At 39.2% G+C, this 25,446-nt stretch overlaps 1 protein-coding gene across 5 annotated transcripts; it reads left to right on the plus strand.

The window, feature by feature from the left end:
* The first annotated feature begins 302 nt into the window (after nucleotides 1-302).
* mink1 (misshapen-like kinase 1) lies at nucleotides 303-25,446 on the plus strand. 5 transcript variants are annotated; one of them, XM_026372740.1, is made up of 32 exons: nucleotides 304-1,675; nucleotides 5,346-5,411; nucleotides 5,577-5,759; nucleotides 5,847-5,957; nucleotides 6,047-6,137; nucleotides 6,232-6,362; nucleotides 6,455-6,509; nucleotides 8,617-8,695; nucleotides 9,804-9,979; nucleotides 10,141-10,210; nucleotides 10,312-10,522; nucleotides 12,166-12,273; nucleotides 12,818-12,904; nucleotides 15,224-15,400; nucleotides 15,479-15,649; nucleotides 16,029-16,235; nucleotides 16,686-16,765; nucleotides 16,857-16,960; nucleotides 17,061-17,152; nucleotides 17,845-17,868; nucleotides 19,565-19,716; nucleotides 19,912-20,029; nucleotides 21,467-21,583; nucleotides 21,820-21,931; nucleotides 22,137-22,286; nucleotides 22,962-23,105; nucleotides 23,571-23,705; nucleotides 23,813-23,913; nucleotides 24,035-24,184; nucleotides 24,266-24,425; nucleotides 24,513-24,652; nucleotides 24,743-25,446. In XM_026372740.1, the coding sequence occupies exons 1-32, from the start codon at nucleotides 1,619-1,621 to the stop codon at nucleotides 24,824-24,826; spliced, it is 3,843 nt and encodes a 1,280-aa protein (XP_026228525.1). In that variant the 5' UTR covers nucleotides 304-1,618; the 3' UTR covers nucleotides 24,827-25,446. The 5 variants fall into 5 exon arrangements, with proteins under 5 accessions (XP_026228526.1, XP_026228527.1, XP_026228525.1 ...); XM_026372741.1 differs by lacking the exon at nucleotides 17,845-17,868 and having other exon boundaries at nucleotides 303-1,675; nucleotides 24,743-24,826; XM_026372742.1 differs by lacking the exon at nucleotides 16,029-16,235 and having other exon boundaries at nucleotides 303-1,675; nucleotides 24,743-24,826.

Genomic DNA, 25,446 nt, shown 5'->3' on the forward strand with positions numbered 1-25,446 from the left:
CTGTTAGGCTGGCAAACACATCAGAGCAAATACAAGAACAAAAATTGAGATGAGGTCATTACGGTTAATAATGATAAATGGCACACTCTCAGTGTTATACTGCAGTGTTTTGTTTGTTTATCCAGGAGAAGTGAACTTTTCTTTAACTACGAGGTCAGTGCAGCACGGCTACACTAAATGTCAGGAGATAACCTCACCTGGCTGCTCAGATCATAGGTGTATTTGTGTGGCAGCGTGGGCGTAGCTTGAGTCCCGCTGTGCTGTTGCAGGTAATTTGTCCCTGATGAAGCTCCGTAGTCATCTCAGTGGAGAAAACACTTGAGGAGTGTTTCGTGCAGCCAATCGACACAACAGACTACAACAAGGCTGGGAACGGGAGGGAGCACTTGGGAAGCAAAACATGGCGAAACATCAAGTTTGGCTACTGGCCACAGTTTGAAACTGCACCGTGTCTCGTTGCGTTGGACTACAGCTACAAGTTCATAACAGCTGAACGCCGGAGAGCGAAAGCAGCGCTTTAACTTTGAAGAGTCGAGGGCCCCCAGCTTACAGACATTACGGTGGCTGACGGGTGTTCAGTGCATATTTGCCTTGTCTGTATTTTCCCCGGAACGCTGGCGGTGCTAGGCGCGACTGTCAACACAGAAAATGGATGAAGACGGAAAGTTTATTCTGGAAAACACAATTAGCCTGCTAGCTTAGCCGCCTCAGCTAGCTAGTTAGCGTTAGATCGGTCGTGCGCACCTGACTCTGGTCGACTGAGGATTATTTGAGTCGTGATATTATAACAAGTTTCACAACTGTCGTGGCGAAGATCGCATTTCAAACGAAACCATTATCTGCTGTTTTGCACACTTATCCTGTCTTAGTATTGTGGGTGGACACCTATTTAAGGCGATAAATGACAGGCTGACAGTCGGTTCTGGTGCGGTACGGACGGACCTGGACGCCATCACATCAGACGTTGCGTTTCTCTTTAAAAACAACCACTGCGTTGCTGATCCGTGAATGTATTTTATACTTCATCAGCACAACTAGGGATGTTTCTGTGCCACGCTAGACCTATGTGGTAGTTTTTTCTTTTCCTCTCAAACCTGCGACACGCATCGTTTATCCCATGTAACATTTGCTGGGGGTGTTACAGAAACAGCAAAGACGCGGCGTCTTGTCAAAATGAACGCAGCAAGGTGTCCAACAACAGTAGAGGTGCACCGCATTGAAAACCAGCCAGCTGTTCAAACGGCACCGATGGCCGGGTAACGGTGACGGTAACAGTTTGTTAAAACCCTCTTCATTCAAGTTCAGTCGATTTCGATCGGGCTTTGCAACCTGTATTTCTGTAAAACAACAGCGGATAACATTATAGCTGTCGGCCAGAGTTGACGTGAGCTAGCCAGCTGGGTGCGTCTGTGGCTGCTCTATCTGCGATGTGTTTGCTAATCTGACTGATACCGTGTTGTTCCGCAACAGTTTCGGCTTGTTAAATAGCCAGTTCGCTCTGTTTTCTGCCAATATAATCCTTCTAAGCGTATTCAAGTAGCCGTCTAAATCTTCCCCAAGTACTTCTTGTCAACATAAGTGGCTAACTTGTTAGCTGACGTGATAAGTTTCTCCAGTTATGTCTGAAAACGCCCCCACACGAAGCCTGGATGACATAGACCTCGCAGCTCTGAGGGTGAGTATTGTTATTGCAAGATAAGTGTGCCGCACTTTATTCGTGTAAAAATGATCCGGGACGCACTCATTAGATGTTATGTCGTGTGAACTGAGGTGTCGGTTTACGTCTGACACAAACACCGCCATTTAACACCCACGCAACAAAGTTAACGTGGGATCAACATCCCATGGCCTGGTGCAGCTATAGGCTGTTGCGCTCTAATAATAACAAAGCTTTCAGGCGAATATATTTCACGATTTCTTCCTTTAATAAAACAGAAAAAGTCTTCACTCCTGACAGTGTTTCGTTATTATTTTATATATATATATATTTTAAATGGCTGATGCCTTCCTGGCTACACCACACATCACCGGGTACATTTTGTTATTGTCATATTGTCATATTGGTATTACATACAGCAGCCATGGTGCTCAAATTAATCATTTAATGATTAGACAATATTTGTATGTTTTATGGATCTGGTCTCTTTTGATATAATTTACATTAAAATAAAGCTAGAAATGCCTTTAAAAAAAAAAAAAAAAAAACCTTTCAGTTTCTGATTTAAGACCACAATGATGATCTCTTTTGATGCATCACTCTATCACAGTAGAAATAGAAGAAAACCCATTAAGAAAGACTTTAATTTGCATTACAAAGAGGCATTTATGCATTCAATTACCTCTTTTTAAGAAAAGATGGATAATAGCCCAGTCTAACTAAAATGTTGGTGCCTCTCTACATTTAATTGACCTGAAAATCGCAAAATGTGCATATGGCAGTTTTAAACTGAGAAAGTCCTGACACCACTGCAAGCATCAACAAAATGAATATTGCTGAGGTAAAATGTGCAGAGGAGTCAATTAAGCACACTTTGAAACCCACAGTACTATGGGAATTAATAGGGACTCAGGTTAGGTTATGCAAATCATCGTTCGTTTAAGTTTTACACCTGTCCCAAACTTAAATAAGACCTCTCCTGAGAATATCATCTCATTTTATAAAATCATAGTGCATTGTTAGAAGTGACCAAGTAGTTTAAATCTTTACAATCTTCGTATGAGATTAGTAAATATCTAAAATGGAAATATAAGAAAAATGCTTTTATTATGAGCTTATTGTATATTTTTTCAATGGAAGCACAATACCTTCATTAAATGCCTCAATTAGATTGAAATGTAAGCGGCTTAATCAAAACATTTTTCAAGACATTTGCTACAGAGCACAAAAGAACTTCAGCATTACATAACAATGGTCTAGAGTACAAAGGCAATTTGTCACTTTTTGCAGAAACAACTAGTTCCAGTGCCAGTACCATTGGAGAAAATCAAGCTGCACACAGAACTGTGTTGCTTACAAGTGGCATAATAATAAAAAAAAAAAAAGAACTGGACTAAAACTGACAAGGTCAAAAACTAATTTAAAAGTGACTGGTATGATTATATTTAGTTGATATTTGGACTATATTTAGATGGTGCTGATTAGCAAAGAATACCAGCCCCTTAGAAATAAAGCTCATTAGAAATGTAACCATGTGCTTTTATTTTGTTGCAGTGAAATAGTCCATGCAATGATTTTATGAGAAAGATGTCTGTGGTAATATTAAGAAAGGTTGTGACTAATTTTGGTACATGGTTTACAAACATTGTTGTAAAGGCAGGTAAAACCTTACTTGCATACCAACGTTTCCTCCATGTTCCCTTATCACTTATCATATTAGATATTAACATGTGATGGTACAAATTTGGATGCATGTAATGCAGTCCATTCGCTAAGTACTTACTGACATGCACATAGTGCATAATTCAGCAGAAGTATTCTTTATGAATTAAAAAATGTCAATATTGTTCCATAATTGATGTACAGATATTGATATGTTGTTGAGACTAGTTTATAATTAAATTAAAGAAAACATTCACTTCCACATTAAGTTTTAATGTTGGTCGGTTTTATTGTATTATCCGTGTAGCTCAAAACTAATGGTTTTAGGAGTCTTTTTAAAAATTCTTAAAGCTGTAGAAGGCTGTTGTGTAATGATTCCTCTCAAAAGACTTCATCTATCAGCAAAATGAACATGTCTGCAGAATGATGTGTGGATGTGGTAAACCTCCCTATGTATCATAAACCAGCATCTATTAGAGTTCATACCCTGTTCAAATGAGTGTGTTCTTACAACAACAGGCTGATCACAGCTTGACATTTGAAAAAATTCATTGCATTGATTCTTGAGGTTCTCCACTAGATTGAGTTTACACATTAACGTGGCTGCATGATATTTACAAGCTGTCATTTTTATGGTTTAAGCAGACTGACTGTAGATTAGCCTGGGGTTTTACTGCTTCCTTGTGTTTTTTTGTAGCCATTGTCGACAGTTTGTTTGACTGCATGTGCGGCTGGTGCTACTCCTTGAATATAACCATATCCTTCCCCTTCTTTCACCTTGTTTCTCTGATCCCACTCTCTGCGCTGGACGTGGGTGAAGCTGCCGCCTCTGCCTTACCACCCACTCTATCATTACATTATTCTCTTGCATACCATACTGTCGTTCTTTTGCCTCCTGCTTTACATCATGGTCCTCCCTCTTTTGTGTTCTTGCAGAACATGCTTCAGAATCTGGCCAGAATGTTTACGTCATAGGTGTAATGTATTTGCATGAAGAGTGTGGTAATTTCCTAATTGTACAGACTAACGTAACATATTGTCCCCATTAATGTTTCCTATCTTAAAGGAAGATTTCTTCTTGTTGCAGAAAAACCCATCATTGTTAATAGATGAAAGCAGGCTAGGTCATGCTGTATGTTCTAAAGCAGTCTCAACACCCACACATCTTCTTAAAGCCATATTGAAATTGCGTGAAAAGTGGAACTGCTTGTCATTTTCCTTGTCTCTTGGGAGGCGGTTGCATAATTAAGTCAAAGCAACCTACTCATTATTAGTGTCAGTGAAATACTGTATGTGTTCACTGCATTGAAACTTAAAATGAACAAATCTGGAAAAGGCCAGAAGTTGTTTCTAAGTTGTGAGAATACATCTCTGTGTATCTAATCTAATATCAATATTTAGTGTATCTTATTGTCTGCTTCCATGTAAAGTCTTGTGGGTGGTTGGGTAGTAAGTGTGTGAGTGGGTGGCTGGGAAGGTTGAGTTCAGATGATTTGTGTGGAAATATGGAATTGTAATATTGGATTTAAACTAGCTTTAGTGTACACAGCAGCAGCCATTTGGAGTGTCTGTCATTGTTTTTTATATATGTTTTCTATTGTATTTAATGTTTAGTGTGTTCAAGGACTATTTAGATATGCTCCGTTTAATAGAGAAGCTTTTGCTGCTCAATAAAATCAAGTTAAATTCAAATCATTTTTGTCATATTTAAGTAACATCTATTAAATCAATGGTTTTCTAGGTTTCCTTGAAGAGATGAATTTAAATTGACAGAAACATTACCTGTATAATCATGAAGTCCTGGTTTTATTTTATGCCTGCAGCAGTGTAGTCTTTGTGATGTAGGCTTTTTCCAGTTTTTGAGAAATGAGAAATATACTTCATTCATTTCATTCATTCATTTTTAATCCTAAAAATGAAAAACCGAAGTGGTACACCAAGGCAGAAAACATGAATGTCCTGGTGTCTCTGACCCTGCTCTGTCTGCTTGCTGAATGACTTTTGCCTCTGTCCCCGTCTCTCATAGGATCCAGCAGGGATCTTTGAGCTGGTCGAGGTTGTTGGCAATGGAACCTATGGACAGGTGTACAAGGTGAGACATGATGCCTATATTATATGTGTAGGATGAAAGACTATAGTTGGAGATGGAAGCATTCAACCCAATATTTGGCACTTGTGTGATGAGCTGCCCTAAAACTGAGAAGGTGGGAAACTTAACTGACCACTGTTATGGTGATCTACTATGTTCTTTAATCAGGGCCGTCATGTGAAGACGGGCCAGCTGGCTGCCATCAAGGTGATGGATGTTACAGAGGAGGAGGAGGAGGAGATCAAAGCAGAAATCAACATGCTGAAAAAATACAGCCACCACCGCAACATTGCCACGTACTATGGTGCCTTTGTCAAGAAGAGTCCACCAGGCCATGATGACCAGCTTTGGGTTGGTCTACTCTTGTATCAGGCCTGTCGATTTTAATACAGCAGTCCCTATTGATTGTGCTTGCTAAGTTTGTTTGTTTACATGCAGTTGGTGATGGAGTTTTGTGGGGCAGGATCAGTGACTGACCTGGTGAAGAACACCAAGGGTAGCTCTTTAAAGGAGGACTGGATTGCTTACATTTGTAGAGAAATTCTAAGGGTGAGAACTTGCATTCACATGAGTGAAAATAAGTCTGCTGCAGAAATCACAGCTTAGTGACCAGTTTTCACTGTTTTGTTTGTGTCCAGGGCCTGTCCCACCTCCACGCACATAAAGTTATCCATAGAGACATCAAAGGCCAAAACGTGCTGCTAACAGAGAATGCAGAAGTCAAACTTGGTAGGTTGAATACTTGACAATTTTTACTTATTGTTTTTCAAAAGTATAGTGCTGTGGGTTACCTGCCTTCTCTGCTTCCTTTGCCTACATTCAGTTGATTTTGGCGTAAGTGCTCAGTTGGACAGGACAGTTGGGCGTAGGAACACCTTTATCGGCACTCCTTACTGGATGGCACCTGAGGTTATTGCCTGTGATGAGAATCCTGACTCCACATATGACTACCGGGTAAAAGCAACACAGTTTCTTTGTGTGTGAGCAATATGATAAAGCAGCATATGAAAGATATAGACTGACCTGGTATCTTGTTAATTTTGCAGAGTGATATCTGGTCCTTGGGAATCACTGCCATTGAGATGGCAGAGGGAGCTCCTCGTAAGTGTGCACACTCAATTGCCTATTTTACCTATTTTGCCTGGTCATCGTGAAATTGTGCATTTCTGTGTACTCAATATCAGATGATTTCTCATAATCTTAAAGCCCATTCTAAAAGACCACATGAATGAGTCTGCCTTGCATATGGGGCCTTGTTGTCTGTGTCTTCAGATGGACAGATGACTCACTGTACTCAAGGTAGTGTAGTCGTGAGCTGGTATTTGGCCTGTGGAGGCTGATTGCACAGATCTCTCTGGTCTGCTTAGCGCGGAGATCTGTCTGCCTGGAGATTTGGTGTCAAACCTGACTAAGACTCAAACAAAGTCTCTCTCAAGAGCTGCAGCGAAAGTGTTAGTAAAACAGATCATATTTGTGGTGAAGAAATTCCAGCATTTCAACATGAGTAATTTACAGTATTCTGCCTAGTATACTGCAAGGTTTGCCCATTTGGTGGTCATTACTACTACTTACAACAACAATAATACAAATTTCATACTACATTTTCAGTGCAAAGGGGCTAATACAATGAAAAACATTAATCTAATAGAACAAAAACAATGTAATTGAAAGAAAATTATCATTTTTGTTACTGCACTTGGATGTTTTCAACAGTTTCTCTATGTAGAATAATCGATGTTCAAGGTTTGTGACTAGACATTTGTCGAAGAGGGAAACTGATTTTTTTATTCAAGGCTACATTTATGATTATGACCCCTATTGTCACAAGTAGTCTAACTGGAAGCCAATCATTCCAATCTGGCAGTGATGTGGAAATGTCATAGCTACGAATGCAAGTTTTGGTTTTATTTTGAAGTACGAGACTTTTCTGTCTAGTAGTCCTTAAAGTTGTAATTATCATAGTCAAAATATGTATCAATAGTACTCATACATCTGATAATGTTGTGAAAGCATCACATTATCACATTACAGTCTGTATTGCTTATAGCTGTTGCTGTGAATGACATACGACATGCAGGCCAGGTCAAGCTGGTGTTGATGTACAATTATAAATTATGCAGTGTGCACTTACTTGTTCCTTCGAACTCCTTACTGAATTACGCTGTCCACTCATAAAGTTACAGTATTCCTTGTTTTTAGATTAATATTTGTTCTTAAGTAGTACTACCCATTTGGCACATATAATTGTAGCGGCTCATCCAAAAATAATAGAATGCAATTGATTAATCAGTTTTACTAAATTAGTTGTCAAATATAATAAGGAAGGTGATGTTTGAAGATATTTTATATATATATATATTATTATTATTATTATAATTAGGTATTTTCCATTAACAGCGTGACTTAGTGAAAGTATTACATGTAGATGACGATAGCAGCTGATTGATGACATAAATAATTACTTAAAGAAAAACAAAGAGCTGTCTGAACAGTAAAAAAAAAAGGTAGTAGTGTAAACTGAGCGTTTTGGCTGCCTATAACACTGATCAGCAAAAAGCCTAAACAGAACAGTTTGTATTAAATGAAACACTGAATGTTTTATTAAACATGGGGTTACATACAGCGTGTGTAATCATTTCCACTGACAGAATATGGACCAAACAGCCAATACTCTGTCAGTGCATGATACATTGCTTTTGAAGTGAAATAAACCGAAAACTGAATAAAGACAAATTTTACTTAAACGTTACAACTTTACATAATAATGTTCCCTCTGTTCAGATGTGGCTTATAAATGCTGAATTTACATTTTCTTCTTGCTTTTTGCTGTCACGTTGCATATGTCCAAAGCGGTGTGTTACAAAAGCCTATTTACTGTGAAACTCTAAAGCTAACCAGTCAGGTTTAGCTACCTACCTACGCTGGGAACACAATGACTCACAGTCCTTGCTCTTAAATTCAATGTAACAATAAGCCTGAGGCACCAGGAAAGATTGGATAACAGCAGCTGTAACCACGTTGGAGAATACAGAGAATATGTGTAATGGTAGCTAGTATTATTTACACTAACCTTTTGTGGGGATATATGATAGATGTCTAACATTTGATTTATTCAGCCTTATTTGTACCATAGCTGTCAGCATATGTAGAGAATACATATGTAGGAGGATTCAATTCTGAACTCTCACCATCTCCTTTATTTCTGTAGCATTGTGCGACATGCACCCAATGAGAGCGCTGTTCTTGATCCCCAGGAACCCCCCTCCAAAACTAAAATCCAAAAAATGGTGAGTTATCAACCATCCTGCATATTTAACCGGTCTTCGTTGTCTAATGCTATGTTTGTCAAAGCCTCAAAACATTTTTCTGTGTCCAATGGCAAAATTGAAGAGAAAGTTTTAAGAACATTATCATCATCATAATTTTCACTGCCTCGTGCTATGCAGTAGATTTTGCCCCAGTTGTTTTCCATATCAAATCACATATAAATATTTTTAGTGTAAGTGGTGCATCAAGGTTGATGCAGAATGGACAGTGTGTTAATGTCAGTCAAGATTATCCCTTTAAAACAAACAAGGGCTGTCATAACTAGTTAAGAAAGTCAAACAAATTCAGGTGATGGCAGGTGAGAATATTCACACTGTAGTAGTTATTTTATTTACTTGTTTAAGCAACCTTTACCAGTTTCACCAGAGAAAGCAGTAAGTGCTAGCTGTACAAGAAGCAATGACAAATTTGTAGTTTCTCAAAACATACGTTCAGGTTACTTTGGCGACATATGTTGCTGGACTGGCTGTCTGTCACTCAGATTTAAAGGGTGAGAAACTATGCTTTGTTCCAGTTCTACAGACAGATACTGTATGAAGATGACTAGAAGCTGAAGGCATTTAAATTAATGTATTCATATACTTTCTCCTACCCTGCTGGTTGCTTGTGATTTTTATTTTTTGCAGTACATTAATGGCATTTATGGTCCCACAGACCTCAGAATACTTTCCAGAGACTTTATAATTCAAATAATAAAGAAGCTGTCAAATATGACAATATTTTAAATATTTTGCAAATATGAAAACAAGCAAGCATTGGATGGACATACTTGAATGCACTGACCTCAACACCTCTCGGTTACTGCCTTGAACTTTAGTCACCTGATATAGGTAGTATTCATTGCGTACCTTTTTTAGTGCATTCAGTTGTATTTTATAGTGAACATTTCTTGTGTAGTCCTCTGTAGGAATTGCTGGTCATGTAAAAGAGGCCCAAGATATACTCTGTCCAACGTAAATCTCTGATTATTGTTGGACCAGGATTGTGGACAATAATTGCCCATCCAGTTCTGTGCCCTCTCAACTCTCTCACTAATTTATTATCCTCTAACCTCCCCCTTCCTTACAGGTCCAAGAAATTCATTGACTTTATAGAGGGCTGTCTTGTGAAAACATATCCCAGTAGACCATCTACAGAACAGCTTCTCAAGCACTCCTTTATCAGGGACCAGCCCACTGAGCGCCAGGTCCGAATTCAGCTGAAAGATCACATTGACCGTACACGCAAGAAAAGGGGAGAGAAAGGTAAGTCAATGAGATAGAAAGCATCTGGGTGTAAATCAGGCTACGTGGGATCTTCTTGGACAGTGATCCACTGAAGTCTACTAGTGATTAGTAACAGACCAAAGTGTTTATTCATGCAGTTGTCTGACTTCTTTGACTCTTTATTCTAATTCGCCTTACAGAGGAAACGGAGTATGAGTACAGTGGTAGTGATGAAGAAGATGAAAATCGTGGTGATGACAGAGAGTCAAGGTAAGTTATCCCAATAAGTAGGTATGACTTACGTTGTCTGTGCAATTGATGTGCAAATTCTCTGATACCCTGACTCTTATATGCTGCATATTGGTCATCAGTTCAATCCTCAATGTACCTGGTGAGTCCACCCTGAGGCGGGACTTCCAGCGTCTGCAGCAAGAGAACAAAGAGCGCTCAGAGGCTCACAAGAGGCAGCAGGCCCAACTGGCCGCTCAGCGCAGAGACCCTGAGGAGCACAAGCGGCAGCTACTGCACGACCGACAAAAACGTATTGAGGAACAGAAGGAACAGCGCCGCCGACTTGAGGAGGTAATAGTAAACTGCAACATCAATAATTCAGTCAGTACAATTAGTTAATACTGATTAATTTACTTTTTAAGAATTAGAATGATTCTGACTCATATAAGCATTAGTTAAATATGAAGGTAGAGCCAGGAGGTGATTAGCTTAGCTTAGCATAAAGACTGAAAGCACCAGCTCTCCTTACCAGCCACTAGTCTTTATGCTAATCTAAGATAATTAATTCCTGGCTTTAGCATCTTAAGTATTGTACAGACACAGACTTTAAACTTGCCTCATTCTGTTTATCTAACTTTTGGCCTTTCTGTCTAGTGATGCATTTAAGTTTTTGACAAAAAGTTATTGTTGCAAGATTACACACAATACTAAGATTTTATGTCTGGTACATCTTACATTTCACACTCAACTGATTAAAAATATATAATTGGAAAGTTCCCTAAAGTGCAAAAGCTCAGGTCACTTCACTGCTAACAGTTTCTTTTCTAAATTGTGTTGAGAACATTTTTAGTTAAATACTGTAAATGGAAATCAGAGGAGGATAAAACAAAATTATTTAAATTGAAAGGCAGTCTAGCCCCCTTATACTGTACTGTATATGCCATCCCATGACAAAATCAGTTAATGTCAATGTTATTTATTTCACCTATCAGTGGTTTTATTATCGTAGTAGTGGTATACAATGCTGTTAGTAGTTTTTGCACCTCACTGAATAAATGATACTAAAGCTCACAATATTGATTAAAACATCTTACCATTGTCATCATAGTGACAAATTATCAGGGAAAATAACTTGTTGAAGCTCCACTTTACAGTGTGTAATTGGTTTGATATTGTCTGGTAGATTTCTTTACGTATGATGTTACCAGAAGCATCAAACAAGTATAGGAAACTTTAGGAACATACCACTGTGGGATTTTGTGCAGTTTGTCTTAGGCAGATAAAATATGGTAATGGAGAGTACACTTTAATGCATAAAGTGAAGCACAATTAAATCAAGATGTTGTGTTTGTGCTGTGATTCAACTGATAGGTTTGCAGTAGCAAACATTTCTGCATGTTGCAGGTGTTGAAATGGATACCTACATAATCCAGCCTACGTGACCAAGTGTCAGCATCTGCGAGGCACACATACTGTTATTATTCTTACATTGTTAGGTTATTGGTATTGGCCAGTATTTTAGTGCAATAGGTATACTCCCCTAATCCACTGCTACCTCCTCGTCATTTTATTATCTGTCTTATCTGTTCTACAGTAAAGTGCCAACAACAAGAATTGTGAGTGTTTCTGTCACTTCAAAGTGGGATGTTCTCATTTCACTGCAAAGAACAAATTGTTTTGTTTCAGTGTCCATTAGAAATAAGATAAAGGCTGCTTCATGTCAGAAGAAAATAACTGTGGTCAGTCTGAGTTTGTTCCAAAGCAGCACACTCTTAGATAATTTGGATGACATAGTGTGTGTGTGAATGTGTGTGTGAAGGACTCTCAGCCTCTATTCTGTGTCCTGTGCTCTTGCTACCTTTATGTTTTCTCCAGCACTTTGCACAAAAAAAACAGGAGAATTTGCTTATGAGCAGACTATCCATTATAGATTCCCTTGTGAAAACATAGCCACTATGCTCATTTCTCTTTTTCCTGTCACCCTCCTCTCCCAGCAACAGAGGAAAGAGCGAGAAATGGTGAGGCAGCAAGAAAAGGGTCCCCATCGGAGACTTGACGATATGAGACGAGAGGAAGATAGGAGGTTGGCTGAGAGGGAGCAGGTAACCAACCACAGGAGACATGGGGCTGCTGTCAGCCAATCACTCTGAAGTGTGGGTGTGTCCATGGGCAACACTGTGCATGTTGCTCTGGTGGTGAAATTCCACGAGTAGGTTGCCATAGCAGCAAGGGTCTAAATTAGTGTATTTATTCAGAGATGAGTTTTTCTGTGGGTGAGCTCTCTGTGTCTCTTATGCTCTGTTTCCAGTCTACCCTCAGTAACACGAGTCTGGAATCGTCACCTTGTGATGCCAAATACTGATTTTATGTTAGTATGGTACAACAATCACAATATACTAATAAGTCTAATTATTTTAATTACTCTTTGATCTAGTAATTGATCTCTGTGTAAGAGGTAGACAGTGGTGTTATGGTTTAATGCCACTCTGTAATTGACTCTTACAGCATCCAAAATTTGCATGTTATTGTGAATAAGATTCATAGACTTGTTTATTTTTATCTGTATAACAGTTTATGTCTACTGGAATGACATTACATAACTCTTACCTGCCTACCTATCATTCCTTCCTCCTTACCTTTCCTTAGGAGTTTATCAGACATAAGTTAGAAGAAGAGCAGCGGCAGTTAGAAATCCTTCAGCAGCAGCTGCTTCAGGAGCAGGCACTGCTTATGGTAACCAGACCTCATTACTCCTATATCGTTTGTTGTTCTCACTGCATGGGTTTTCATGTATGTCTCTTGGTTATAATACCTCATTAATGAAGGAGATATATTGCTCAGCACTAAACAATACTGCCAGTGCCCTCACAGCAATATGGCTTGTCTGTTTTCTCCAAAACAAACACACTGCAGTTTTACATGTTTATTTGTGATTGGGGTGCATGCATTTAGATGGAGTAAAAGGCTGAGCTGAACTTAATACTTTTACAATTTGATTTACCAATAGCTCTGAATGTATTCCTAACAAAATAAGCATATTTAGGTTCTAAATTGCCAGTATCATGATGTAGAGCATAACCACATCACGAATAAGGGTGCAGCTGCTATGGTATTGCATGTCTTGAAAAGGCATGCGCTGACCTAGATTTGTGGGCTAGTTTCAATATATCAGTCAAATTGTCATACTTGCATTGAAGGGAGGCATTTCCACACTCCTGACATCTTTGTTTTGGCTAGCTTTGAAGGAGTGCAGGAGTAGCTGTCATTTGGATATGTTTATCTTTTTTTCTGTTTATTTGGAGGAATAAAGAACCCAACCCTGTTGTATTTAATTATACACGCACTGTACATATAATTCTTCCGTGTATGAATGTATACTTAGGGAGTAGAATACAAGCTCAAGGCCAAAGGCACTGCTTCTGTAATGGTTTTGTGGTTTCATTGACATGCTCAATGGCAATTAGCAGTGGTGATGTTGCAGAAACTCCCTAGGCACAGTGGTGTGGAGCAATTTTGGTGTAATGGCCACATTCGCACTTTCAACTTGCTTGGCAAGTCTGTTGTGCATGCTCTGTGGCTTCAATAATGTTTGAGGCTCAGGCAGATTGTAGAGAAAATTTTAGTGTATGCTCTTGGGAACCAACTTTTCTTGAAGCAATCAGGGTGCCACATTATGCCACAGATTTTGGTTCATTTGAGACATCTGTTGTTTATACTAAAAGAACACCATCCTGGCATTGTTAGCTCATAACTTTATTATACCCACCTGTAATCAGCCACATTTTTCAGCTGCTATTTAGACGTGTTGATGCAAAATGAGCATTTCCAGCAGATGTTTCACAGTAAGAGCCTTCCTATGTTATCTTTCATTAGATATACTAAATGTATATTTAATAGCAAATGGCATGAATAAAGAACTACAAGAAACGTGTAGCCACAATTCATTGCTCGATAAAATATATTGAGTTTAATAATATATTTAGATATTTTCTGGTGCTCTTTTCTGTTAAGGAATAAACAAATTTCGTAATATAGTTTAATATATTTCAAGGCAACAGTTGAACTTTGAAGGTATGAACAGGAGAATAGAAGTTTGACCACTGACACCACCTATTATTTATTGATCTTGACTTTTGTTTCCCGCTATCTTCCTTATGACCCTTCAGGGGGAATGGAAGGAATATCATATTTTGCACAATAAAAGATAACAGTGAATCACTTATCTGGCCTAAAATAAAAGGGGTAGGATTCCTCTTTAAAAACTTCCTCCTTAACATTAATGGCATACAGTAGCTGCACATGTAGTGTAGTCAGGGTCATGGTAGCAACAGGGCATCAGCGCAGTTATCCTCTTCAGTAGCAGCTTAGTCAAGTTCGCCTTCTAATCTATATAGTATAATCCCCCCATTGTGCCCTTGGACTATGCTAAAGACCTTTCCCACACAGGGAAATACCTGCTTGAGGGATCCTCGGCAGTGTTGAACTGTCTTATCTGACTGTTATAAGACAAGCTTCCTAAGTTGCCTAAATTAAACAATATGTTATTTGATCACATACAGTACACTGTAGGTTGATGTGAGGCATTCATAGTTGAGTGGTATTTAATGTTTGAGAATATACATCTAATCTCTGCTGTGGTAAGAAGCATATATTGTGAGTCATGGTAGAAACTCATTTTTCTTTTCCTTTATGTTTCTTGTTGTCTTATAAATATAGTGACTATCAAAACACTCCCCACAATGAAAAACCAATAAGTCAACTGGTACTTTTACATCTGTTTAATATACAGCAGAAAATGCTTTAGCTGCAGCTATGGTTTGTCTTCTTTGATGTTTGACTGCTATTCAAAATATAGTTTAACATAAAGTTTGCCCATTTCTTAGTGGATGAAAGTAGTGATGGTCAGCTATGTGGACATCTCCCTGCAGTGTAAGTGAATGCAAACTTCCTGTTTGCAGATATGTGTGTTTGGCCATGAACTGTGTGATCTGTCTGTTGTGCCTAGTCTAAAGCAAGCACTGTTTTGACTGCAGTGTGTTTGTCTGTGCTCAGGAGTATAAGCGCAAGCAGCTGGAGGAACAGCGTCAATCAGAGCGGCTGCAGAGGCAGCTGCAGCAGGAGCATGCCTACCTGGTGTCTCTGCAACAACAGCAGCAAGAAAAGAAGCCCCAGCTCTACCACTATAACAAAAACCTGGAGCCCAACAACAAACCTACATGGGCTCGTGAGGTAGCAATGTTACTTATGTTTGCTGCATTACACACCACAGTCAAACAACTGTACAACTGTAAATTCTTCTTATTTTAGGTGGAGGAGCGAAGTAAGCTCAACAGACAGGGCTCACCCAAAATCTGTACCACTGTCTCTGACACTGCCATCCAGTCACGCTCTGACTCAATCAGCCAGTCAGGAGTGGCCCAGTCTGCTCAGACCCCACCAATGCAGAGGCCTGTTGAACCTCAAGGGGGGCAGAGCAAGGTGGGTGTTTAAACATGTTTTAAATTCAGCAAACAACAAATAATGGAAGCTAGAACAGCTTGCGCCTTTCTGCTCCTAATTCTTTGGCTACTTTTACCTTTGGTTGTCTATGCTACTTTATTTACATCATTTTCTTCTTTTCCCTCTTGTTCTTCTTTATCTTCACTTTGTCCCATCATGTTAATAAACTTGCACACACCACAAACCACATTCACATCCTTGCATTTTTGGCCTACCTCTGCCACCGTCTTGTCCATTTTACCTCTTCCACTTGACTGCTCCTTCCCCCCCGGTGTGCTGATGCTCCTGTCCCCTGCAGTTTCAAATGGCTCACTTAGTTCCTCTGAAGCCTTATGCTGCCCCTGTCCCTCGCTCCCAGTCCCTCTGTGACCAACCCACTAAGACCATGTCCGCCTTCCCCACCCAGGATCCCTCCCTTACCCCCACACCCCGTCCCATCCATTCTAGAGAGCTGGTGCGTCAAAACTCAGACCCTACTTCTGAAACCCCGGGCCCACAGGCACACCAAATCAGAGAGGATCGAGGCCCCTGGATCCGCCTGCCAGATGTGGAACTCCCACCCAAGGTGAAGTCTATATATAGTTTTGACTCAGCAGTAGGTATGTAACTAAAAACATAATATAGGTTTTTATCTACTTAAAACAATGATCCTATCTCATGTTAGGTGGACTAAAGCTAGGAAACTGAGTGGGGAAGTGTTTAGCTCTAGCAATAGCTGGCCCGTCTAATATGTTTTTCCACTGCTTTGGGCTGCATTTGGTGGTGGTTAAAATCCCACAGTGTGCTTATGTGTTTACATCTACTGGACACTCACGAATGACTTGACAGGTGGTTATCCTTAAAATTAAAATTATGTCTCCATCATTAGCTGCCTACTTGACATCACGCTAGTTTCTAGAAATTTACTGTTCTTGATATTAGAACAGTGATATTACGTTTTAAAACATCTTTGGTCAAAAAAAGTTACTTTTCCAAAATATCAATAAATGTAAGACTATAGTATTGCTGTCCCCAGATTCCCCAAAGGACCGCATCTATTGCCACAGCTCTCAACACCAACCTGACCTCTGGCATAAGGCATCCAGTAAGAGCCAGGTAACGCACTCGAAATCATTTAATTAGATAGTTCCTTCTAAATTGTTATTGATTTTAATGACAACTTAAATCATCTGTATCCTCGTTGTAGCAATCCAGATCTCAGTCGCAATGATCGCTGGGAGAGAGGAGATAGTATGAGCATCATATCCAACCTGCCCCAGACTGGTTCTCTAGAGAGACATCGCATCCTCAGTGTGTCTTTTCCTCCTCAACATTATTTCTCTGCAGACTATCTCAGCAGTAAACCTAATTTCAAAATAATAACTATACTCTACAACATTGTTATTTTCAGGCTCCTCCAAAATGGATTCACCCATTCTCTCCCATGATAGTCGTCATAAGCCAGGGGAGTCTCGCACCTCTTCCCGCCCTGGGCGCCCTGCTGTAAGTGGTTCTTTCATTACACATGCAGAATCTCCAATATTTGCTATTTAGATGTAAGCAGTTCTACGCATCAGAAATGTTAATTGGCTATGGCTGGATGCACACAAACATTTGCCTCAATACAAAAAAAACCAGCCCCTCTCATTCAATTGAATGGTTTAAGTGCATTTCCACAGTGAGGATTAGTACTGTAGGGAGCTGCATCAGCTGGTTAAAAAGTTGTCCCTAGTTAAACTTTGTATGCAACACAACATAATGTCATTCACTAAGGTGCTGCATCATCATGTACATGCAAGAGTGTATTTATACCCACTTAGATAGTTACCTTTATTATTGTCACATCCAAAGATCAAACTGTTACTTCTGTGACAAATTTGTAGAATTGTAAAATACTGTCTGATTTTTACAAATTACTGTGATTTTTTTTTTTTTGCATTTAAATAAATAAATGTAGGGAGGTCCCTGCATTTTCCCAGTTGTATTTCATTGTCTCACCAGTCTTTCAAAGCAACCCCTGGTGTCTCTTTAACATGTGGGCAAATGTCTGTGTGAATCAGCTTTATAGAGTATGGATTGTGTTCTCCTTAAATAACCTTTCCATTGCAAATGATGTAGTACACTCTGTTGCTGTTTCCGTTCATGCTTCTCCTCTTCTCAAATCCCTGTTTGTTGACTGTACCTAAAATGTACAGAGTTACAAGAGAGCTATAGGGGAGGTTAGTATCACAGTCTTTGTATGTTGTGCAGTGGTCAGTGTTCATGCATGAGTTTGCACCTGCATTTGCATATAATGAATTGCATGCTGTACAGTGTCTTGATTTATTGGGTAAATCATGTCTTTGAATGAAATTCCTCACTTTACATAAGGGCATTTTGTAATGAGTTTGCAGTATTACTATTAAACCTGTTTCCAAAATAGATGGGATGCTGTGTAAAAACAGAATACAATGATTCACAGATAAAAGCTATGTTTGAATAAAAGTAGTATAAAGACAACCTAATGTCAAATGTTGAGACTGAGAAATTTAAAAGGTTAATCAAAAATATATACTCATTTTGAATTTGTTGCCAGAGTTTCAGAAAAGCTGGCGCAAGGGCAACAAAAGACTGGAAGAACATCTCACAACTAATTAGGTTAATTGGCAACAGGTCAGTATCATGATTGGAAATAAAAAAGAGCAGAGAGTCCAAGTCTTTCAGAAGTAAGAAGACTATGTTAGGCAAGTGTTTCTCAACATGAAATGTCATTAAAAATGTTTCATTAAATCTGTACACACAGGAATAGGGATATGGCTGCCTTGCTTATTTCAGCAAGACAATGCCTAATCACCGTTTTCTTATTGCAACATGTTAGTCATCAAATGAAATGCAGAAGAAAAAGGCCACATATTCAGTGTTGAGTTTTCAGATTTTCAAAGCATATAGTTTTTAATTATTTTAAAAGTCATTGCATTATGTTATTATTTATATTTTCTACATCATCCCAGTGTTTTGGAAACACAATTATATACATTGTACATAGCATATGCTTGGTAACAAGTTCAAAATCCCATACTACATACTGTCATCAACTGGTTTCCTGACAACCCCACACCTTCTGTTGTGTGTTGTTTCGATAGTAGTATAGCATATACACTATACCATCCAAAAAAAAAAAGTCACACACCGCCTTTAGCTTTGATTGCAGCACACATTCGACGTGGCGTCATTTCAATAAGCTTCTGCATGTCACAACATTTATTCCCATCGAAAGTTACATTCATTTTTAGCCAAGATCTTGTATTGATGATGGGAGAGTCGGACCACTCTGCAAAGTCTTCTCTAGCACCTCCCAAAGATTCTCAATGGGGTTAAGGTCTGGACTTTGTGGTGACCAATCCATGTGTGAAAATGATGTGTCATGCGCTCTCAACCTTGATTTCACCGTTTAAGTTATAGCCAATCACGATCATTCAAGATTTTCAATTTTCAGTGATTTAAAACATTATTTCCTTGAAGTTGATGGTTCCTGACTATCTTTCCAGTTTTTAATAATGTGTTGGACAGTTCTCCTTTTGTTTTCTTTCATTGATTCATGCCAATAATTTGACCCTTGTGACACAGATTTACATATTTTCCACAGCCTTAGGATGTGTCTTGCAACATGGTTGTTTAGGAAATGAGAAGCTACTCACTGCATCAGTTAGAGTTAAATAACTTGTTGCCAGCTGGAAAATAATCCATGCAGTAATTATGTAATGGGAGGCCTATTATCTATTTGCTTAGTAAAATCAAGGAGGTGACTTTTTCTTTGGACTGTCAGTGTATTGCTGTTGTAATTAATAATAATGTATTACTGTTGTGTTATGAGGTTATGTTTAACAGCTTTTTTAAATGCATTCATAAAGTAAACAGTGATGTATGTTTGTGCAGGACCATGGTCTCTTTGCCAAGGAGCGTGTCGAGGAACAGCCAAGGCCTCCAGTAAAGGCCAATGATTACTCCTCATCTTCTGAGAGCAGTGAGAGTAGCGAGGAAAGTGAGAGTGGTGAAGGAGCAGAGGAGGAAGAAAGCCCCACAGATCGGTAATAGTCACCTGCCAATACTGAATCAGGAAACGGAGAATTGGTTTTATTTTCCAGTTTTACTTTTAAAGAAAACATTCTATAATCTGTATAGTATTTATTGCCTATAACTAATACCCATTTTTCACTGTTTATTTTTCTTTTTCATTGTCAGTCTCGGGATGCTTTAACATCTTATGACTCTTTCGATTTCAGTCACAGGGACGCAGACACTGATTCAGTGAACACTATGGTGGTTCATGAAGATGAAGGTGAAGCAGGAGAGGGGGAGCAAGCTGGAGGCTATGGGGATCAGACCATGCTGGTGCAAAGGGTGAGTTATCTGTGTATAAATTATGCTTAATATGCATTGTGACTTGAGGGAAAATTGTAGTATTGTATTTGTCAAAATATTACAGAGCAACAAGGCAAGGACAATGGGTCCCTTTTGTTGTTTGATGTTGCATATTTATAAATACACATACCAAGGCAAATTAAAACAATTTTGTCATGCACCCTTTATGTTGTACGTTTGATAGCGGAAACATGTACAATGTCTAAAACATCAGCAATGAGCACCAGGCAAAGACATGAATTTTAAAGGAGGCAAACATGCTAAACAGTGACAGGTGTGCTATCCATAGACTATAATATCACATCACTTTTGTACCACATCTCTTAGAAAGGGGGAAGCTGACAGGTTAGCCATCCAAAAGTTGACTTGAAAACTCGATGTACATAGTTACTGATCCCTTGTAAGTCTGTGTGTGTGTGTGTGTGTGTCAGTAATGTTCCAACTGCAATTTTTTTGTGTGTGTGTGTGTGTGTGTGTATTGCTTAAAGCCAGTTGGCATAAATAGAGAGGAGATTTTTTGGGGAGACAGCAGCATGATTCAGTGACAGACGGCATACATCTTGCAGGTGGCTCATCGGTTGAATGTGGGAAGTGTCACCTTCACTGAAGTGTAATAGGTTTTTGTGTTTATATCTGTGTGCACGATTTGAGTATGTAATAAGTGTCAAATGCTTGTGTCAAGATACAGTTGCATTACTGAATATCATTAAAATGCATAATCTATTAGTCTGAAAGTATTAATAAAAAGGCAGTACAGTACATACACAGAAGTGGAATTTTGATTAATTTCACATCTAGAGTGAATATGCTTTCTGTTTTAAGTCATTTAACTCTTTGAATTGATCTCACTGAAAGCAGATAATCAGGTGCATCACCCAAGAACAATGGCAGACCCACCCACCAGACTGGATGATTAATGTCATCTTCAGGTGTTCATGTTTGATACCGCTGTGCAAATGAGATTGTTCCCATTTACCCCTTCTATATCATATATATAGTTTAATGTGTATAGTAAACACTACTAAAATACACTTCTATTTTTTCGATTATACAAAACATTACCATTTACACCTAATGCCCTTGTTTTCACTTTGAAAAAAGTAAACTAAAGTAGCTTTAAATCCCTATATTTTGCTTTAATAGGCAAAATCTTTATACTCTGCTCCTGCAGAAAGATGTAAATCGGGGAAGCATCAACAGCTGTGCACCTGGTCGTGACAACCGTGTCACACCATGATCTAATAGACACAGTAACTGGCTGGCTCTACCAGTGTTAGGAACATGAACATTTTACTGTGATGTGTTAACCAAACAGGTCATATTCTGGTGGTTAGTGCAGCAAATTAGCCTAGAGTCAAGTTTGTTATTGATGTTTTTTTACATGCTGTGTTGTGCATGTGTCTTTTACTGAAAAAGACCCCAGAGAAGCGGAGCCATAACGGATACACTAACTTGCCAGATGTGGTGCAGCCCTCCCACTCCCCCACTGATTCGGCCAGTCACTCTTCCCCCGGGAAGGATTCTGTTTATGATGTAAGTTTTACTGATGCTAAATATATCAGTCCTGAATTCCTGGTTTATTTTTATGTCTGTGCTATCTGCCATCTTTCCACACGGCCGTGCCACAAAGTCCACACATAACGTATTTACCTTCATGCAAATCCATTCAGTTGTTTTTAACATTTTGTATGTTAAACATCCGCCTCCTCAAACATGATATTGATCTAAACAACACTGTACAACTCATATAATGTCTCTGCTCCAATTAGTATCAGTCTAGAGGTTTGGTTAAAGCATCTGGAAAGTCCTCCTTCACCACCTTTGTGGATCTGGGCATGTACCAGTCACCAGGAAGTACAGGGGATAACATATCTGTCAGTGGTGAGTAAGAAGCATCTGCTTGAAGCATCTTTAACATTAAGCAAACAAGCTATAGCTGAGTACAACAGCAGTTGCCACCTCAACTTTTGATAGAACATCTGTTTTATAAAATGTGATTATGTCCTGGATAATGAAGGAGAGATTATAAGTCCTGAACCTTGTAAACTTGTTCCCTCAAAACTTCCATTGATGCCTTTGTGTATAGGCTCCCGGTTTGAGCAGCTAAAGATGGAAGTGAGAAAAGGGTCCATGGTAAATGTCAATCCCACTAACACCCGCCCTCCCAATGACACACCTGAGATCCGCAAGTACAAGAAGAGATTCAACTCAGAGATCCTGTGTGCTGCACTTTGGGGTGAGAATGGATTCAATACTTAAGTGTAAATACAAATCACAAAGATTAGATACTGTAAAGTAAAATATGATACATGTATAAAAAGTAGTACAATTAACAACATACAGATTAGCAAGATTATTTTAGCCATGTCAGTGCCAAGTTACTCCTTCTTATTGAAGTAGCTTGCAAGGTTCTGGTTGAAATTATGACTAAAAGTAAAAACACTTGATATGAAAATTAGAATTGAGACCACTGATGTACCTTTTAACTGTCTGTACGAGAGAACATAGTGTTTCTGCTTTTATAATCAGAGCAATTTTATAAAATCACTCCGAACTCTTCCACCCTCTTCTCATCAACTCTTTACCTAATATACACCATCTTTTACCAAGATGATGAACTCTGAGGAAAAAATAATCTTGTCACAGATGTACTTAAACATCTAAAAACCGCATGTTTTTTTTTTTTGTAAAAAAGGTTTATCTATTAAAGTTTATTTATACTTACCCTCTAAATAAAATTAAACAATATGGTGGTAGATGCGCTGCAGGTTATGCTGGGAAAACAAAAGCACGTACCAGAATTACAACATAGGTACACCACAAAGTTATTTTTAGCTGTAGTGAGAGGAAAGGCAGTATTATAATTATGCAAAACGAAAAGGCTATTTATTTTTCGTATGTGTGTCCCCAGGAGTGAACCTGTTGGTCGGCACAGAGAATGGTTTGAAGCTACTAGACCGTAGTGGTCAGGGCAAGGTTTACCCCCTCATCAACTCCCGCCGGTTCCAACAGATGGACGTCCTGGAGGGCCTCAACCTGCTCATCACCATATCAGGTCATTCCTGATACTCATTGCCAGTCTGTTGTAGTCTGTGCTTTTGGCATAAGACTACAGTCTTTAATGGGAAGCCAAATCCTGTCGTTAGCCAATTGTGCTAATGCTTTCAGAGTAATTATATTTTGCATATCATTTTCACTTCTCGTGATTTTATGTAGAGAATGGAGACGCTAACATAATCTAAAATAACATTTTACCATCTTTATCAAAAGATCAATACCTAAGTTAGAGCTAGTTATGAACAAAATTAAACATCATCAGTCAGTATATTTAATTAATATCAAATTTTGTTAATTTATCAGATATTTGCACTGAAGGTAAAACCATCAGCATGTTTGCTAAAACATCAGAATTACTTTGAGGAACATCAGTATTTAAGACTTTAAGAGACATTAAATTATGAAAACCAAAATCCCAGGCAGTAATGCTCTTTGTGATTGGTCTTCCACTATGTATGTAAAGGCAAGAAAAACAAGGTGCGTGTCTACTATCTGGCCTGGCTAAGGAATAAGATCCTCCACAATGACCCTGAGGTGGAGAAGAAGCAAGGCTGGACCACTGTGGGGGAGATGGAGGGCTGTGTACACTACAAAGTGGGTGAGTGACAGATGATGGCTTATCAAATTCTCATAAATGCATTTGGCATAGTAAATTATTGATTCCAAGTATCTGATATCAGATGGCCTTGTGGTTGTTCTATCTAGTGAAATATGAGAGGATAAAGTTCTTGGTGATTGCTTTGAAGAATGCTGTGGAAGTGTATGCATGGGCGCCCAAACCTTATCACAAATTCATGGCCTTCAAGGTAAGTCTCTTCTTTCCTATGAGCTAGATTAGTTATGGAGGATCATTCAACCAGAGACACATTCAAGTCAAGGTGATGTTCTCACTTTCTATCCCCCAACCCCTCCACTCCTTTTAACCAGTCTTTTGCAGACCTGCCACACAGGCCTGTCCTTGTCGACCTTACAGTGGAGGAGGGGCAGAGGTTGAAGGTCATTTACGGTTCCTGTGCTGGCTTCCATGCCATAGATGTGGACTCCGGAAACAACTACGACATTTATATCCCTGTTCATGTAAGTTTACGCAGCTGTCGAGTGTTTTAGGAAGTGTGACATTCTACAGGAACTCATCTAGTGTGTTTTCAACTTTAACAGATCCAGAGCCACGTGACACCACATGCAATTGTGTTCCTGCCCAGCTCAGATGGCATGGAGATGCTGCTGTGTTATGAGGATGAGGGAGTCTATGTCAATACCTATGGACGCATCATCAAGGACGTGGTCCTACAGTGGGGCGAGATGCCCACGTCTGTTGGTACGTGTCAAACCCAGAAACAGACTTTCATCATCTGTATGAATGACTAGACTATGACTAGAACTAATATTACACTTTATCGTGCAGCTCATATCTGCTCAAATCAAATCATGGGCTGGGGAGAGAAGGCCATTGAGATTCGCTCTGTGGAGACTGGTCACCTGGATGGTGTCTTCATGCACAAAAGAGCTCAGAGGCTGAAGTTCCTTTGTGAGAGAAATGACAAAGTAAGAGATGCGAGCATGAAAGAGTAAGGTCAACAACAGCGGCAGAATTTAAACACATTACTGACATATTGTGTACGTGCTGTCCCTCAGGTGTTCTTTGCTTCAGTGCGGTCTGGAGGCAGCAGCCAGGTGTACTTCATGACCTTGAACAGAAACTGCATCATGAACTGGTGAACGGACAGCTGCTCCGGTCAGTGTGTGGAACCCAGCAGGGTTTGGCGAATGAAGTGCATCCGAAATTCTCGCAAACGCATGCACCCCGTCCAGCTCACTCTCACACACGCACTCCAAAGACACACAGTCTCACAGACAAACACACATACAGAAACACAAACAATCTCAAAATTCATTCCAGCCTTTTCTTCTTAAGTTGCAGTTTCTATCAAGACCCGCAAATAATATTCTCCCTGGAGTCCTCATGAAAATCACTGATGAGCTTCAGATGTTTATACCATCTATTAATTTGTACTGTAAATATATTCTTGTCTTGATTTACTTGGTGAACCTGTGTTCAGTCGTAACTATTTAGTTCCTAATTGTGAAGTATGTTAAAAACATTCCTTGATGGTTCTACAGTACATTCTGAAGTAGGCATTATTTACCAATACTGTATGTTGAAATGAAGCTGTAAATAGATAGCACCTGACACTTAGATCTGAGTACATGGCCTCTTATATAGCCTCCATTCAGTGTGTTGCTACCAGACACATGGATATCAAATAATAAAATGCTGGAACGCCTGGCAGCAGTGGCTCGTGGACCCCCATTGTTTTGGAGGTTTCACAGTTTAGGGA

This window comes from Anabas testudineus, chromosome 14 (genome assembly GCF_900324465.2).
Source record: "Anabas testudineus chromosome 14, fAnaTes1.2, whole genome shotgun sequence".
In the NCBI taxonomy this organism is placed as follows: Eukaryota; Metazoa; Chordata; class Actinopteri; order Anabantiformes; family Anabantidae; genus Anabas; species Anabas testudineus.